The sequence below is a fragment of the Anguilla anguilla genome, chromosome 7 (genome assembly GCF_013347855.1).
Source record: "Anguilla anguilla isolate fAngAng1 chromosome 7, fAngAng1.pri, whole genome shotgun sequence".
NCBI lineage: Eukaryota > Metazoa > Chordata > Actinopteri > Anguilliformes > Anguillidae > Anguilla > Anguilla anguilla.
The window spans coordinates 936,466-953,769 of NC_049207.1; the positions used below are offsets into that span (position 1 = coordinate 936,466).

General features: G+C 49.4%; 1 protein-coding gene across 1 annotated transcript; it reads right to left on the reverse strand.

The window, feature by feature from the left end:
* Positions 1–1,154: 1,154 nt before the first annotated feature.
* On the reverse strand, positions 1,155–12,384 carry acin1b (apoptotic chromatin condensation inducer 1b). The gene is made up of 15 exons (XM_035426157.1): positions 11,579–12,384; positions 11,390–11,488; positions 11,051–11,103; positions 8,292–8,388; positions 7,340–7,385; positions 6,761–6,948; positions 6,328–6,483; positions 5,551–5,731; positions 5,014–5,156; positions 4,531–4,638; positions 3,661–3,768; positions 2,943–3,171; positions 2,645–2,733; positions 2,114–2,457; positions 1,155–1,215 (listed from the first exon to the last, which is right to left on the reverse strand). The coding sequence occupies exons 3-15, from the start codon at positions 11,068–11,070 to the stop codon at positions 1,155–1,157; spliced, it is 1,770 nt and encodes a 589-aa protein (XP_035282048.1). The 5' UTR covers positions 11,071–11,103; positions 11,390–11,488; positions 11,579–12,384.
* Between the last annotated feature and the right edge of the window lie 4,920 nt (positions 12,385–17,304).

The following is a 17,304-nucleotide window of genomic DNA, read 5'->3' on the forward strand; positions in this document are numbered from 1 at the left end:
ACAAAATAAGTATTGTACCTTACTGAACCTGTGTTTAGCAGTTGTCTATGACCATGAAATGCACTTTTTTGTACGTCGCTTAGGATAAAAGCCAATGGTAAAAGCCTGCCAAATGAATGTAATGTAATGAGAACACTTGGAACAGTGGTGATCCTCCCAGGAGTAGACAGCCAACTCATCCAAAATGACACAAAAGTTCATCCAATGAACTGCAGGCCTCTCTGGCCTCAGTGTCCATGACTCCACAATAAGAAATGTTCACGGGTATAGATTAATTAAAGATATAATAGGTATAATAATTCATGGGAGACTATCAAGATGGAAATCACTGCTAACCAAATGACACATCAATGATCGTCTGACGGAAGATTCACCACTACACCACCAACACCAGCGTTCTCCATGTGGAGATAATGGCTCACTGTGGATTGGTGGAGTCCCAGAGCCTTAGAAATGGCTTAGTAACCCTTTCCAGACTCATAAATTTCAGTAACGTTTTTCTCATCTCGTCTGAAACGTCCTTGGACCGTAGGATAGTGTGTTTGAAGAAACCTTGTGGTGACCGTTTCACTCTGATGGTTCAATAGGAGTGAGGTTTAGATTCAACAGGCCTGGCTGTGTTAAAACAGTGGAATGTATTTCTCAATTAAATTTGGTTAATTGGCAGACTGAGTAACTAAGGGAGCAATTACTTTTTCATATGGATAACTTTTTTCATTAAATAAATGAAATTAAAAAACTTACATGTGTTTTGTGTTTACTCAGGTTTCCTTTGTCTAGTATTACATTGTCTGAAGCTATAAAACTTCAGTGTGACAAGTATGCAGTATTACAGGAAATCAGGAAGGGGCAAATACTTTTTCAGGCCTCTGTACACTGACCAACTCAGACACGCGCACACACATCAGTCCAATTGCTTTTCACGCAACTTGTATGAGAAAACCAATTTATTTTTTTTAAATGTTTTTACTCATTTTACATTTATTACTTACATGGGGAAAAACCCAAGAAAACAAATATTAACCTAAACAAAATAAGAGCAATATTAAAACTACTTTTTCTATAAACATCACAACCCCTCCCAGAGGTCCCCTGTGCTTGGAAGGGGGGCGGGGTCATGATTGCCTCCAAACTCTTTGATGTGGGCTTTGCAGTCACCCACTAAACTCCACCCTGGTTACCTGGCGACGGGCTGACATCACCAGATGGGCGGAGCTACAGTGCACAAGGAGGGTCATGTGACCCGGAACTAAAGAGTGATGCCCTGCAGGGAGAAATGAGGGAACTGCACACCGCTGAGACTGAGCATGTGCAGCAGAAAGGAACACTTAGGGGCAGGGTGTGTGTGTGAGTGTGAGTGTGAGTGTGTGTGTGTGTGTGTGTGTGTGTGTGTGTGTGTGTGTGTGTGTGTGTGTGTGTGTGTGAGTGAGTGAGTGTGTGTGTGAGTGAGTGAGTGAGTGAGTGTGTGTGTGTGTGTGTGTGTGTGTGTGAGTGAGTGTGTGAGTGAGTGTGAGTGTGTGTGTGTGTGTGTGTGTGTGTGTGTGTGTGTGTGTGTGTGAGTGAGTGTGTGAGTGAGTGTGTGTGTGTGTGTGTGTGTGTGTGTGTAGTTCCTCAGTGTCGCCGGTCTCTAGGTGGGGGGGGGTTGCTGTGGCTTCGTGAACGCCTGCCCCCCCGAGATTTTGAATCTGCCCTTCTGCCACTGTAACCATCTCGCCTCTTACCCCTCTCCCTCTCCTCCTCTCTCTCTCCTCTCCCCCTCCCCCTTTCCCTCTCTTTCTCCTCTCTCCCCCTCCCCCTCTCTCTTTCCCCCTCTTTCTCCTCTCTCCCCCTCTCTCTTTCCCCCTCTTTCTCCCTCTCTTTCTCCTCTCTCCCCCTCTCTCTTTCCCCCTCTTTCTCCCTCTCTTTCTCCTCTCTCCCCCTCCCCCTCTCTCTTTCCCCTTCTTTCTCCCTCTCTTTTTCCTCTTTCCCCCTCCCCCTCTCTCTTTCCCCCTCTTTCTCCTCTCTCCCCCTCGCTCTTTCCCCTGCTTTCTCCCCTTGCCCCGTCACTTTCCCTCTTTCCTTCTCCTTCTCCTCTCTCCCCCTTCCCTTATCTCTTTCCTCCTCTTTTGACTCTCTCCCCCTCCCCCTCTCTCTTTCCTTCTCTTTTTCCCCTCTCCCCATCTCTTTCCCTCTTTCCTTGTCTTTCTCCTCTCTCTCCCTGTCCTCTTTTCCCCTTACTTTCTCAGTCTCATTCTCTTTATCCCTAACCTTCTCATTCTCCCTTACCTTCTCGCTCTCTTTCTCCCTCTCTCCTGTGACAGGCTGAGAGGCCCCTCCCCCTTCGGCAACGCCCCCTGCTTCTTTGCTCCGCCCCGCCCTGCGTTCCTCCCGCTTCCTGTCCTCCTCCTGCTGCAGCTCCTTCCTCCTCTTCTCTCTCTCCTTCATCCTCTCCGCACGCTCCGCCTTTCTCTGCAGCGCCTGGGGGGGGGGGGGGGGTGAGGTCACTTCAGAGCCGGCCAATCAGACAGCACTCTGAGATGTAGCTATTTAAACCTTCATTTCACAAAGACATTCTGCAGGGCAGATGACAGCGCAGCTGAATGGATCTGAATGGGCGAGCAGTGCTGTTCTCTGCCTGCCCAGCAGAGGGCGCTGTGGGACTGACCTGCTGCTCGGTGAGGGGGAGCCAGTATATGCAGGGGGGGGCCTTGGTCTTACAGAACAGGTCATCCAGCAACTTCCCCGGGGGGTTTTCTACAGAGAGCGAGAAAAAACATTTAAAAACTGCGACACACACACACGCACGTAAAAGCAATCACACACACGCACATACAAGCACAGTCACGCACACATGCACATGCACACACACACACACGCACACACACATACGCACACACACATACGCACACACACATACGCACACACACGCACACACACACATACGCACACACACACACACACACCCGTCCTGGGCTGGTCTCTCCTCTCGGGGGGGTGTGCCGGGGAGCGCTGGTCTTCCCCTGGTCTGCTGAAATCTGCCACCTTGTCCCGGTCCCACTCTCGCTCGCCCCTCGCTCGCTCTCTGCGCTCCCGCTCTCTCTGACGCTGCGCCTGCTGGTCCCACTCCCCCACCCCGCCCCCCTCCCTCTGCACCGCCCCCACACCATCCAACTGCGCCCTGTGGCGGTCCAGCTGGGAGAGAGAGGGGGGGGAGAGGAGAGACAGAGGGAGAGAGCGAGGGACGGAGAGAAAGAAAGGCAGAGGTCAAGACTGGGAGATTAGACTGCAGAAGATCATTCATAGCCTGGGGTTAGGGTTGTCTGGTTTCCGGACAATAACTACCATCCTGTATTTATTAATAAGCATGTGTACAGGTGTGTATTTATTAATAAGCATGTGTGCAGGTGTGTATTTATGAATAAGCATGTGTGCAGGTGTGTATTTATGAATAAGCATGTGTAAAGTTGTGTATTTATTAATAAGCATGTGTACAGGTGTGTATTTAAGCAATAATGACAACCTGACTACCACTTCCGTGGTTTCAAACAAAAAATTTAAGAAGTCAATATTTCACCAGATGTTTCACAATCTAAAATCATAATGGACAGGTTATATATGCAGTGTTGCAAGAGATCCAGCAGGGGTCAGTGTTTCCTTCATGGAGAACAGCGGGTTACTCACCTCATCCTGCTGACAGAAGTCCACCCTGAGGAATCTGGGGTTAGTCTGGGGCCACTTCAGCCCCTGCAGCGCAGTCCGAGCAGCGACGGCCTCCTCCACACTGGGGTACTGAGAGAGAGAGACATTAACACTGCACTGAGAGAGAGAGAGACATTACCACTGCACTGAGAGAGAGAGAGAGAGAGAGAGAGAGAGACATTACCACTGTACTGAGAGAGAGACATTAACACTGTACTAAGAGAGAGTGAGGGACATTAACACTGCACTGAGAGAGAGAGAGAGAGAGAGACATTAACACTGTACTGAGAGAGAGAGACATTAACACTGTACTGAGAGAGTGAGGGACATTAACACTGCACTGAGAGAGAGAGAGAGACATTACCACTGTACTGAGAGAGAGAGAGAGAGAGAGAGAGAGACATTACCACTGTACTGAGAGAGAGAGAGACATTACCACTGTACTGAGAGAGAGAGAGAGACATTAACACTGTACTGAGAGAGAGAGACATTAACACTGTACTAAGAGAGTGAGGGACATTAACACTGTACTGAGAGAGTGAGGGACATTAACACTGTACTGAGAGAGAGAGACATTAACACTGTACTGAGAGAGAGAGAGAGAGAGAGACATTAACACTGTACTGAGAGAGAGACATTAACACTGTACTGAGAGAGAGAGAGAGAGAGAGAGAGATTAACACTGTACTAAGAGAGAGTGAGGGACATTAACACTGTACTGAGAGTGAGAGACATTAACACTGCACTGAGAGAGAGAGACATTAACACTGTACTATCCAATTCTGTTTGACACCCAGTAAGAGAAGTGATAGTTGTGCATCTGAATGTTTTGTCCGTAGCACACAGACTCACAGTGACGTAACAGTGGGACTTGATTTTGTCGATCCAGAATCCCTCCTCCACTACGGCTCCGGTCTCGTTCAGCAGCTCCTTCAGCTGGCCCAGAGTGAAGGGACGCACCTTCAGGGTCAGAGGTCACACACAGTGAGTGAGTGTGTGTGTGTGCGTGCGTGCGTGTGTGTGAGTGTGTGTGTGTGAGCGCGCGTGAGTGTGAGTGAGTGCGTGAGTGCGTGTGCGTTTGCGTGAGTGCAGAGCAGTACAGGTGTGTGTAGAGCAGTACAGGTGAGTGCAGAGCAGTACAGGTGTGTGTAGAGCAGTACAGGTGTGTGTAGAGCAGTACAGGTGAGTGTAGAGCAGTACAGGTGTGTGTAGAGCAGTACAGGTGAGTGCAGAGCAGTACAGGTGTGTGTAGAGCAGTACAGGTGTGTGTAGAGCAGTACAGGTGAGTGTACAGCAGTACAGGTGAGTGTACAGCAGTACAGGTGTAGGGCTCACCAGGTTGCAGATGTGGATGATGTTGGTGCCTTTACTGTGGGGGGGTGGCGGTTTCTGGGCGGAGCAGACAGGGTCCTCAGCGGTGAGGGACACACCCGATTTCTGCTGACTGGAGTGGCGCACCCGGGTACCACTAGGGGGAGCTGGGGGGGCATTGAGGACGAACAGAGTCAAAATCCCAAAATCCACTCACTCACATCACTCTACAGCAAACTGCTGAGAAAGCCTTTCTCTAACACAAACACATGCTCATACATGCATACACAGGGCCCCCTCCAGGACTGGAGTTGAACCTGCATACACAGCGCCGCCTCCAGGACTGGAGTTGAACCTGCATACACAGCGCCCCCTCCAGGACTGGAGTTGAACCTGCATAAACAGCGCCCCCTCCAGGACTGGAGTTGAACCTGCATACACAGCACCCCCTCCAGGACTGGAGTTGAACCTGCATACACAGCGCCCCCTGCAGGCCGGGTTTTGAGAGGCAGTAGAGGGAGGCTGTCTCCCCAGAGCGCAGGTGCGGTGAAACTCAGTCACCTTTCTTTGAGGGTGCCTCAGGGGTGGGCGGCGCCTGCGTTTCCATGGCAACAAGCGAGCAGTCCTTCCTCTCCTCCTTCAGTGGCCTCTGCCTGTCCCCTCCTCCTCCTGCTTCATCCTCCTCATCTTCCTCTTCCAGTCCCTCCTTCTGTCCATTCTCCTGCTTCCCTGCAGAAGCCATCTGAGACAGAGACAGAGAGGAGCTGGTTTAGTCTCAGGGGCAGAGCTCTGCTGGATGTTTAGTCTCAGAGGCAGAGCTCTGCTGTATGTTTAGTCTCAGAGGCAGAGCTCTGCTGTATGTTCAGTCTCAGAGGCAGAGCTCTGCTGTATGTTTAGTATCAGAGGCAGAGCTCTGCTGTATGTTTAGTATCAGAGGCAGAGCTCTGCTGTATGTTTAGTATCAGGCAGAGCTCTGCTGTATGTTTAGTCTCAGAGGCAGAGCTCTGCTGTATGTTTAGTCTCAGAGGCAGAGCTCTGCTGTATGTTTAGTCTCAGAGGCAGAGCTCTGCTGTATGTTTAGTATCAGGCAGAGCTCTGCTGTATGTTTAGTCTCAGAGGCAGAGCTCTGCTGTATGTTTAGTCTCAGAGGCAGAGCTCTGCTGTATGTTTAGTATCAGGCAGAGCTCTGCTGTATGTTTAGTCTCAGAGGCAGAGCTCTGCTGTATGTTTAGTCTCAGAGGCAGAGCTCTGCTGTATGTTTAGTCTCAGAGGCAGAGCTCTGCTGTATGTTTAGTATCAGAGGCAGAGCTCTCTCTCTTGGTTTCAGGTGTGCCTCACCTGTGTGACAGCGCGCTGGACGTGAAGCCCTCCAGCTGTGCCCTGCTCCTCCTCCTCTTCGTCCCCAGAGAGACGCCCCTCCTCTGGATGCAGCTCCACCACCGCCTCCTGCTGGCTGCTGGAGTCCACCGCAGGCGGAACGTCTGGGATCAGAGACTACAACAACAGAGCCGTACGTCAGCCTAACACTGCGCGTTAGCACGCGTGTGCTCATGAGGGCTAGTTTACATGTACGTTAGCGTAGCCTTTCAGTGCTGTGTGTGTTTATGAGGGCTATATTGTGCGTTTACGCTAGCGTAGCATTCAGTGCTGTGTGTGTTTATGACGGCTATAGTGTACATTACGTTAGCGTAGCATTCAGTGCTGTGTGTGTTCATGAGGGCTATAGTGTACATGTAGCTAGCGTAGCGATTCAACAGTGTTAGCGCTGTACCTTCAGGGAGCTGAAGCCACCAGATGGCTGCTGTTGCTTGGCAGCAGCTGTGGTGCTGGAGTCCCACCTTCTCTTCCGGCTGGCGGGAACTGGAGACACCGCCTCCTCCAAAGTCCCTGCAGGGGGCGCTGGAGGGCCCAACGTCCCCACAGCAACCGGCCCACACTCTGAGGCTGGCTTTGTGACTGCTGGGGGGGGGGGGGGGTTACACACATTATACACATCAGCAGGGTGGGAGTTACACACATTACACAGATCAGCAGGGTGGGGTGGGGGGGGGTTACACACATTACACAGATCAGCAGGGTGGGGTGGGGGGGTTACACACATTACACAGATCAGCAGGGTGGGGGGGTTACACACATTACACAGATCAGCAAGGTGGGGGTGGGGGATTTATCAGATGTGTTTATAAATCAGCTACACACACAGAAGGAGCAAGGGAAGGGAGGGAGAGAACAGAAAGGAGAGGGGGAGAGAGAGAGAGAAAGAAAGCGAGAGAGAGGAGGAAAGAGAGAGAGAGAGAGAGAGAAGGAGGGAGAGGGAGAGATAGAGAGTGAGAGAGGGCTGTGGACTTACTGGGCAGGGAGATCTGGGGAGCACTGCAGGTCGTGGCTGTGGGGCTCTGGAAGACAGGAAATAAAGTGGAGGGGTGAGAGAGAGAGAGACACACCGGCCAAACAGAGAGAGAGAGAGAGACACCGGCCAAACAGAGAGAGAGAGAGAGAGAGAGAGAGAGAGAGAGAGAGAGAGAGAGAGAGAGAGAGAGAGAGAGAGAGAGAGAGAGAGAGAGAGAGAGAGAGAGAGAGAGAGAGAGAGATGAGAGAGAGAGAGAGAGAGAGAGAGAGAGAGAGAGAGAGAGAGAGAGAGAGAGAGAGAGAGAGAGAGAGAGAGAGAGAGAGAGAGAGAGAGAGAGAGAGAGGGACACCGGCCGAACAGACAGATGCTTGTTCTCAGTCGTGCTCAACGTGTGTTAGTCACAGTGGGTACAAGGTGGCAGCAGAGCTCTGTGGAATCAGAGCGGTCAGTAGCTCTGTGGAATCAGAGTGGTCAGTAGCTCTGTGGAATCAGAGCGGTCAGTAGCTCTGTGGAATCAGAGTGGTCAGTAGCTCTGTGGAATCAGAGCGGTCAGTAGCTCTGTGGCATTAGAGTGGTCAGTAGCTCTGCAGAATCAGAGCAGTCAGTAGCTCTGTGGAATCAAGAGCGGTTAGTAGCTCTGTGGCATCAGAGCAGTCAGTAGTTCTGTGGCATTAGAGCGGTCAGTAGATCTGTGGAATCAGAGTGGTCAGTAGCTCTATGGAATCAGAGCAGTCAGTAGCTCTGTGGCATTAGAGCGGTCAGTAGCTCTGTGGAATTAGTGCGGTCAGTAGCTCTGTGGCCTCAAGAGTGGTCAGTAGCTCGGGTCAGTAGGTTATTCCAGTGAGAAACAAAAATGTGTCAGAACAATGGTCTGCTCTTATTACACACCATGCACCCCGGCCCTGCCCCAGAAGCCCCATGCATCCCTGCTCCACCCTGTGCAAAGCCTTACCTCCGCAGAGTTTCCCATGCTGCCCTCTACTGGGCCCCGTCTCTCACTGCAGGCCTCTGCCTCTACCACAGAGCCCGACCCAGCCTGCGTCACCTCCCTGAGACAGAGAGGGATAAACAGATAGGAGGAAAGGAAGAGAGAGGGAGTTTAACAGATGTGTATACATACACACACACACACAGGGAAGACAGAGACAGTGTGTTGGCTGTACAGACTGTATCCATATGACCTGTACTGCCTCCTGTTAAATCTGAAGTGTGGTTATGACTACAGCTGCAGTACTGCACATGAGACACTAGGTGGCAGCAGGGGATCACATAGTTCTGCTCTGCTCTGGTAAACTCCACAGCCTAAACAATCACACCTGGTTTTCTATACAGTACTGACTGAATGATTAGTGTCCTAGATTAGGACAGTACTGAACCTTAACAGGGCTAGGATTGGTTAGTACTAAAGTTAAGCAGGCCTAGGACTGGTTAGTACTAAAGTTAAGCAGGGCTAGGATTGGTTAGTACTAAAGTTAAGCAGGCCTAGGACTGGTTAGTACTAAAGTTAAGCAGGGCTAGGATTGGTTAGTACTAAAGTTAAGCAGGGCTAGGATTGGTTAGTACTGAAGTTAAGCAGGGCTAGGATTGGTTAGTACTAAAGCTAAGCAGGGCTAGGATTGGTTAGTACTGAAGCTAAGCAGGGCTAGGATTGGTTAGTACTGAAGCTAAGCAGGGCTAGGATTGGTTAGTACTGAAGTCAAGCTAACTCTTACATGGTGCTTTTCTTCTTCAGATTAAAACATCCTGGATTTCAGTCACCAGTGCTTCACAAGCAGCCCAGAACACAGCATGTTTAACCACCTGTCCCGTCTCCATAGAAACAACCCCCGGGGGGTAGAGGGGGTGGGCAGTGTTACACTCCTGCTGCGGTAACCTCCCGCGCCCGGGAATGCGGGTAAAACTCGGCTTCAGGGTTCCAGGCGGACGCCTCATGGTCACAGTCACGGCGTGCATGCGTGGAAAGTTCAGCACACTTCACACTCGTGAGATCATTCAGCAATATTTACTCTGCTGTGAAGCCAACGTGCAGGTCGGGCCTTACATCCAGGTGCTGTGATATTCACAGCCACTCCCCTTTAAGCCCTGACATTCTTACACAGTACAGGGAGTCGTGGGCGGGGAGCGGGGGGGAAGCAGAACATTTAAAAACTGCTTTTGGGTTTAAAGAGTTTCACACACATTCCACAACTGGGAGAGGAGCCAGACGGCAGCAGCCATTTCCACCAGCCATTTCCACCAGCGCGCGTAAAGGAATGTGCCTGCAGTCGAGTCCTTACCGACAACGGGGCTTCCCAAAATGACAGGGAGAACAGAAGCTAAAACGAGTCAGGACAAGAGGGCGTCCAGCACAACCCAACTACATGGTTCTGTATGAATTAACAGCATCGCGCGCCTCGCAAAGAACCGACATACTCAGGACAAACCGAGCATTTTAATTACTTTGCGAGGAAGACAGCGCCGCGCCAGGTGACGGCGACGATGCCTCTCTCCCTTCTCCCAAAAAGAAAGTCACATAGATCGATCGGTTTTCAAGAACGCGTTTATCCATAGAGAAAGGCCGGTAACCTACACACGCCCTTTAGAAGGGCAGGGAGGGGAGGGCAGGTATTGGCAAAAAAAAAAACCGACACACAGACGGTTTAAAACGCTTCGGCTCCATCGCCCACGTCTCGCTATCGTACCTGCTTGTGTAGTTTTCAGACAGCATACTGCACGGCGCGGACCCCGCAACGGACCGCTCTATAGGAATCTGACCAGCCCCGACAGCAGTGAAACGCATTCAGGTAGAAAGCCTTCGGTACGGACTGCGGATACTCCGCTGCGACGTTCTTACAGCGGCTGGGCACGCACGGCGGCCATGTTTATTTGAGGGAGAGGAAGTAAGGATGAGGACCCCGTCTCCTCCCCACTGGCTGCAGAGCTGCCGCACATAATGCCTGACTAAAAACGAGTCCAGATAATCATGAACGCTGCATGCAACGACATTTAGTATCCTACTTTAACAAAGCCGTGCTTTAAATACATTCGAATGAATATCTGTATTAATAGTCACCAGAACTGCATATTGTACTAATTTACCTTCTTAAAGGCCCACTTAGTAATTTCGGTTGCAAATAAACTAAAATAGAGTGTTACAAATGTAGTCCTAAAACCGGGAAGTAGCCAAAGCTCGCATTTTTGGGTTCCCTCGTCAGATTTCCAATGCTTTTTTTCCCCATAGGGATTTCGTTTTCTGCCGAAAATAAGGTATGTGGTAAATGTAAGCGAGAAGAGAGTTTCACGTTTTGTTCTACGCGATAAGTTATTACACCAACTAATATCTCAACCGTGAAATTCGAAGCCGTTATCGGTTTTTTAAAAAGTACGTTAATAACAAGTTGCTATACTGAAACTACAACAACGGTCGGATTTCAGGCAACCGCTATTCCAGTTTCCAAGCTAACCGGCCTGCACGCGACAGCCGTTGTAGTTTCATCATAGCAACTTACTTTTTTAAAGCACATAAACAGCTTCGATATTAATGGGGGGGGGGGGGGGGGGGGAGCATTGCAAATCTGATGGCGGGGTTGGCCTACGAAAAGACGTCATCACTGTAACACTCTATTACAGCCTTTTTTTATACATAGTCCCTTACTCCATCTGTACACTTCTCTGCTGTGTGTGTGTGTGTGTGTGTGTGTGTGTGTGTAACCCCAGGTTTGGGAGGCTTACATGGGTTGGTGTCTCTTCATCTCATCTTCATCTACATCTTCAGGGCACGGCTTCTGTCAGACGGAGGTACAGATAGACAGACAGAGGCAGGGAGGAGTAAATGAGTAGGAGGAAAAGTAGAATAAGCACAAACATGTTTAGAGAGGAAGATGCTACACTGGGTGACTGTAAACTCTGACTGCTTCAATATGAACAAAACTGACAAAAGAGCTTTAGAGAGAGGGGGGGAGAGAGACAAAGGAAGAGGAAGAGAGAGAGAGGGAGAGAGAGAGAGAGAGATGGAAGCAGAGCAGGAAGCTGGAGGGTGGTGCAGAGGGAGGGCAGGCAGGATGTTCTGACCTTCCTGTGGCTCACTTCTCCGTCCTCTTCCTCCTGCTCTCCTCTCCTCTTGCGAGGAGGACCATGGGGTCCCCTGCTGCCCAGGGACCCCAAATCACCCTGAGAGAGAGGGAGAGACAGGGCGTGTTGATGGAGAGCAGGCTGGTGTCTGACTGGACGAGGAGGAGGGGGGGGGGGCATGTCACTCACCCTCCAGCTGGCGGGACCAGAGTGAGGTTCATCACGTGAGGAAGAGGAGGCTGAGGGTCGGGATGAAGAGTCTGAGTCAGAGGATGAGGAGTCGCTGGAGGAGCAAGGCTTCGCCCTTGCAGTGTCTCCCTCCTCGGGGGGGGGGAGAGGGTGGCAGCACAGGTGCCACGCCCCCAGGCCCCGCCCATTCTCCGCCCACTCCCATCTCCATGGCTACACAAGCGGTCCCGCCCCCGGGTGGAAGCACCCCAGGATCTGGTCTTGGGGGTGCAGAGAGGAGGCGTGACTCTTCGGGGGGCAAGGGCAGACAGCAGGGGGAGGTGGCTGGGGCAAAAGGGGGCGTGTCTCGCAGGGTGTGGGCGTGTCCAGGGGAATCACCACTCCCTCTCTCCTCCTCCAGCTCTTTGGGGCTCTGGGGAGAGCCTCCAGCTTTAGAGCCGCTCGTCTCCTGCTCTCCGGTTTCCACGGTGACAGCAGGCCCAGAATGGGGGGGAGCCCCTGCATCCCCGGTGGGTGGGGCTGTCACCTTGGTGATGGGTGCATCAGTTTTTGGGCTTCCCAAGATGCCCCCGGGCTGCTCCTGAGTGGTTGGGCCACCCCCCTGCCCCCCCGCCACACCCTGCGGCCGCTCCAGGCCGGGGGGGCTCTGTTTGGGGGTGTCAGGCAGGGGGAAGGATGGGGGCGGCGTGGGCTGCTGTAGCTGTGGGGGGACGTGCCAGGGGGGGCGCTGCTTGCACCTCAAAGTCTCCCAGGTGGGCTGGCTCCGCCCGGGCCCCATGCCCACACCCCACTCTTCATCGCTGTCCTCGTCATCATCACTGTCGTCCTGCGCTGACGAGATAAGCTGTGGGCCGGAGTGGGGGGGGGGCGGGCAGGGCCAGGGGGGGCCCAGTGAGGACTCGCACTGACAGGGACGCCACGCCATGGACAGGGGCCTCCGGGGCCACAAGGGCCTCCAGGGACCCAGGATCCGGGGCTCGGGGGGCGGGGGCGGGGCTACCATCAGAGGATTGTGGGGGTAGGACACACGCCTCAGCTGACATCACTTCCTCTGCACGCTGGGAGGGGACAGAGGGGGCGGGGTTAGGGACGGGGGTGGGGCGGTCAGGTTTAACATTCTCAAACTGCTGCAGCCAGAAACACCGGCTTAGGTTTTAAAATCAAGCAGAACAGCCACAAGTTTAATGTTATCTCTGTTCTCTTGCAAGTCACTGTTCTTCAGTGATAAAAGTAGCGAGTTATCAAATTCCTGTTCGTGTACAGAGACCTTGGGATGCACCATTCCTGAACTGCACTTAACAAAGATCCTTATTTCACACTTCATGCAAAAATATCAGACGGGTAAATATCACTCCCACACACATGTGGGGATGAGCTGGCTGCTTACCTCAGCGGTACAGGAAGTGATGTCACTGCTCTTTGTGTGATCATCATCGTCTGGATCTGCAGGACTATCTGTCTCAGAGTAGAGAGAGAGTGAGAGAGAGAGAAAGGGAAAGATGGGGGGAGTTCAGACAGTGCTGAACAGAGTCCCTAAACCTAAAATACATGGTACAAGATGGTGCATTCTGGGTAAATAAGGCTATCTCACCATCAACTTCAGCCACCTCCCGTGCCTCTCTCTCCAGGCGCTGCCTCAGGAGCTCCTGCTGCTTCGCCAGGTACTGCTTAATGAAGCTGTTCTGACTCATCTCCTCTCCGATCTGAAACGCACACACACACATGTATACACCCACACACGTACACACAAACATATATACACACACACACACACATGTATACACCCACACACGTACACACAAACATATATACACACACACACACTTTTAGGAATGTGTTCCTACACTAGAACAAAGACATATACTAAGAAGAAAATGGATTCTGTGTGGCTGTGTCATGGGGGAGGGCAATACTGACAGGAGGAGGGCAGTACTGACAGGAGGTGGGCAGTACTGACAGGGGGAGGGCAGTACTGACAGGAGGTGGGCAGTACTGACAGGGGGAGGGCAGTACTGACAGGAGGAGGACAGTACTGTCAGGAGGAAGGCCACAGACAGACATATTCTTAATATCTCATGATTTCTTCCTGAGTCTCACCTGAGAGTTTGGCTGGAGTCCCATGTGAGGACTGGAGGTCCTCTGTAGATTCTCCAACATCAGAGCCTGAAACACACACATACACACACACGCACGCACACACGCGCACACACATGCACACACACACACGCACACGCACACACGCACACAAACATACATGCGCATACGCACGCACGCACACACACACACATACATACATGCACGCACACACACACATGCACGCACACAAATGCACACACATACATACACGCGCATACACACACGCACACAAACATACACGCGCATACACACGCACACACACATACACGTGCATACACACGCACGCACACACATACATACACACACACATACACGCACGCACACATGCACACACGATGGAGTTATAGGTCAAGTTTTCTTAGGTGGACATACGAATGAATGGATAACTGTTCACAAAACAAATTGTTAAATCTATCTGCACAGTGACATTACACAGTAAGTAACATAATCCGCACAGTGATATTGTACAGTAATTTTAAAAAGTCAGAGAATATTTATGGTTGGTACTTTCAATCAGAACTGAAGCCAGAATACTTAAGTACAGCATAACCGACTGCCGAAATATAGTGTATGCCTTTACGAGTCAACGGCTTATTCGTTAAACCAAGACTGGCGTGCTAACTAACATATGCTGTTTCACAAAGCGACCCTAAGAATAGACGGTTAATAGCGCAATATTCATTCAGTAACATCACTGATACATACATATATAATTTTACCGTCTAACTACGGTAGATCGATACGTCACAGACTTGAGCCGAGCCCAGCCTGAACCGCAGCCTGGCACGCGCGTCCTCGCTCTTGAGCTCACGATCCGCCAAAACACCGCGCGCGGGCGCGCCCCCGACGTTTACTTCAAAAACTAGCGAGTGATATAAACACACAGCTCTACTGGTGCTGTTCCTCTCACCCGACACACATAAACTTACAACCAGTGCAAAGAAACATGTACTAACTGAACTGCAAACAATCTTGCAGGACACACCGACAGAACAATCCGCTACCACATCCCAGCGCTGGCAACGACACCGAGTGTCACCGCTCCGAACCATGCACATTTACAGTCAATGCCCCGAACCACCATCACTCGGCCTGTCTGGTCTAACGGCCTCCAACTTAACCGGAAAGAGCATCCCAGTTCAAGCACCAAACTCACCCCCTTGAGTCGCTTGATTAGTGCATTTTTCTGGCCGCTCTTAGGGAGACCTCTCTGCTCCAAAGCAGATTTCAAATCTGCCACCCGGAGCGAGTGAAGCGGTTTCCCGTCCAGCGTAACATCTTCCAGCTCCGCCATGTTTGCTTTCCTCTCTCGCTTCAGCTTCAGACTTCGGTCAGGGGGCAGGAACGCCTCCTCTCTGACGTCACAACTCGTTGTGCCCGGAAGAGGCTTGGCGGTCCGCTCGCCTCCATCACTGTAATGAAGGCAGTATGTCAAACAAAATTATTAGCAACAATTTAAATAATACTTTGTACCCTGCGTTGTTTTACAGAAATTCGATCACACGATTATACTCAAAAAAGTATTTACGAGCTACGAACGACGTTTTAACATTCACTATAACTCCCAAAGCAAAATAAATCTATTTCAAAATTCTAAATGGTGCACATCCGTCCTGTGAATTGTTACCAAATTATTACGGCGATTTGAAATGGATACTATTGACTGTGTGTTCTGTGGCGATACAGAAACTAATGACCATTTTTTCATTGTATGAATTCATGACTGGCTTTACCGGAAGGTTTTTCAGCTCGGAAACTCTTCCCAAAATGGCATCATCTGTGCTCTTGTCATTGACAATAGTAATGACGACTACCTAGTGGATAACATACTAATCCTTGGAAAATTTTATATACACAGATCAAGGTACATGAAAGTGAAACCTTTGTTTGGTGTGCTCATAAATAATTTATCACGTTTATGAAGAGTCTTAAATTCATGAAAAAGAATGTGAGGAAACGTTTTCATATAAGAATATGGTTTGTATGAAAAACCCTTTCATTTTTTTAATTATTTATTTTTCCTTCAGCATTTGTGTTTGCACCTGTTCCATTCATTTATTAAAGCCATTTTATTTGTATATATTTTGTAAATGCTTAAATTGCCAAATACATTATTTTTTTAGAAACAGCCTCCATCACTGGTTTATTACTATAACTCACACAGTGCAGAATTCAGGCACTGTAATGTATGCAGTGTGGAAGTTAATCTGTATAGTGTGTAGCCCTTGTACACAGTGCAGTGGGGTAAAGTGTAGCATTTGAATGTAAGGACACCCTTTTAAAATGCTCCCCAGAACCGTCTGGATGGGGTGAGATGGGGGTTTTTCTCTTTCCCCATCGTCCAAAAATGGGGGAGTTGACAAAATTTTCTAATACAAGAGCTAATAATAAACTAACAAAACCCCACTGTCATAATAACTGTCTTTAAAAACATTTTAAATACTTGAATCATATTCCTGGCCTATGTGCTCATTTTTAAAATCATACTTTATGAAGATTACCACTCACTTCCATTATTATTATTATTTTTTTAATCATTTGCTTTGCTATTATTATGAATACTAAAAGACAAACCTTTACTAACATAAAATGTAAAACACAGGGGGAAAAAACAGGCTCACTAGTTTTAGATTAAAAAAGCAAAGTGTATTGTTTAACAAACAAATCCATCAAAACACATTAGAAAAGACTTCAACAGACATGGAGACTCATCCAACACTAAGGCTTAGAGCTCTCCAATCAAACAGTCACACAGTACCAAACCCACTTTAAATACAGCGTAAAAAAAACCAAACAGGAGAACAACCATCAAAAAATACATTCTGGTACAAAACAAGTTACAGCTTCAAACTGTAACATTCTTAAATTACTGTACTATTATTAAGAAATTTGCCATGTGAAAACTCCCTGGTTACATGTGCATATATAAAGAAGAACAAAGCAAATTAAAGCCATGCATTGAAGTACGATAATGACGCGAGTATTATTATTACCATTATTATTATTACCATAATTATTATGACTACTATTATTATTATTATTATTATTATTATTATTATTATTATTAATAATAACGACAACAAAACAAAAATAATAATAATGATGACAGTAATAATAATAATAATATATTTTTTAATAAGGCTGCTGAGTTTTGGGGAGGGGTAATGAAGTACTGCCGTCAGGCACCCTGAAAACAGCAATCAGCTGCAATACTGCTATACAACACGGGCTGCTGTTCCACGGCCAGCCACCAGATGGCACTCTAAGGCAACACTACTTGGCACTGTGGCATTTAGACCAGCGTGGTTCAGCACTGTGGAGAGTGATAGGGGTAGGGGGACACTGCAAAACGCCCATAACACAACATGGGAAAGATATACACGGAGAAGGATGTTACTATAGAGACGACGACACAAAGAAGAGAATAAAAGTCCAGAGAAACTGTGATGAACGTAGTTAGTACAGAGAGAGGGAAGGTTTTATGGTAGTTAGTACAGAGAGGGAGGGTTTTAGGGTAGTTAGTACAGAGAGGGAGGGTTTTAGGGTAGTTAGTACAGAGAGGGAGGGTTTTAGGGTAGTTAGTACAGAGA

Excerpts from the sequence above, each read along its gene's own strand:
- acin1b (XM_035426157.1), bottom strand. The coding sequence starts at position 11,070 with ATGAAGAGACACCAACCCAT. Across the intron at positions 3,769-4,530 it reads AGTCCCACTGTTACGTCACT|TACCCCAGTGTGGAGGAGGC; the intron begins GTGAGTCTGTGT and ends TCTCTCTCTCAG. Across the intron at positions 2,458-2,644 it reads TCCCCCTCACCGAGCAGCAG|GCGCTGCAGAGAAAGGCGGA; the intron begins GTCAGTCCCACA and ends CCCCCCCCCCAG.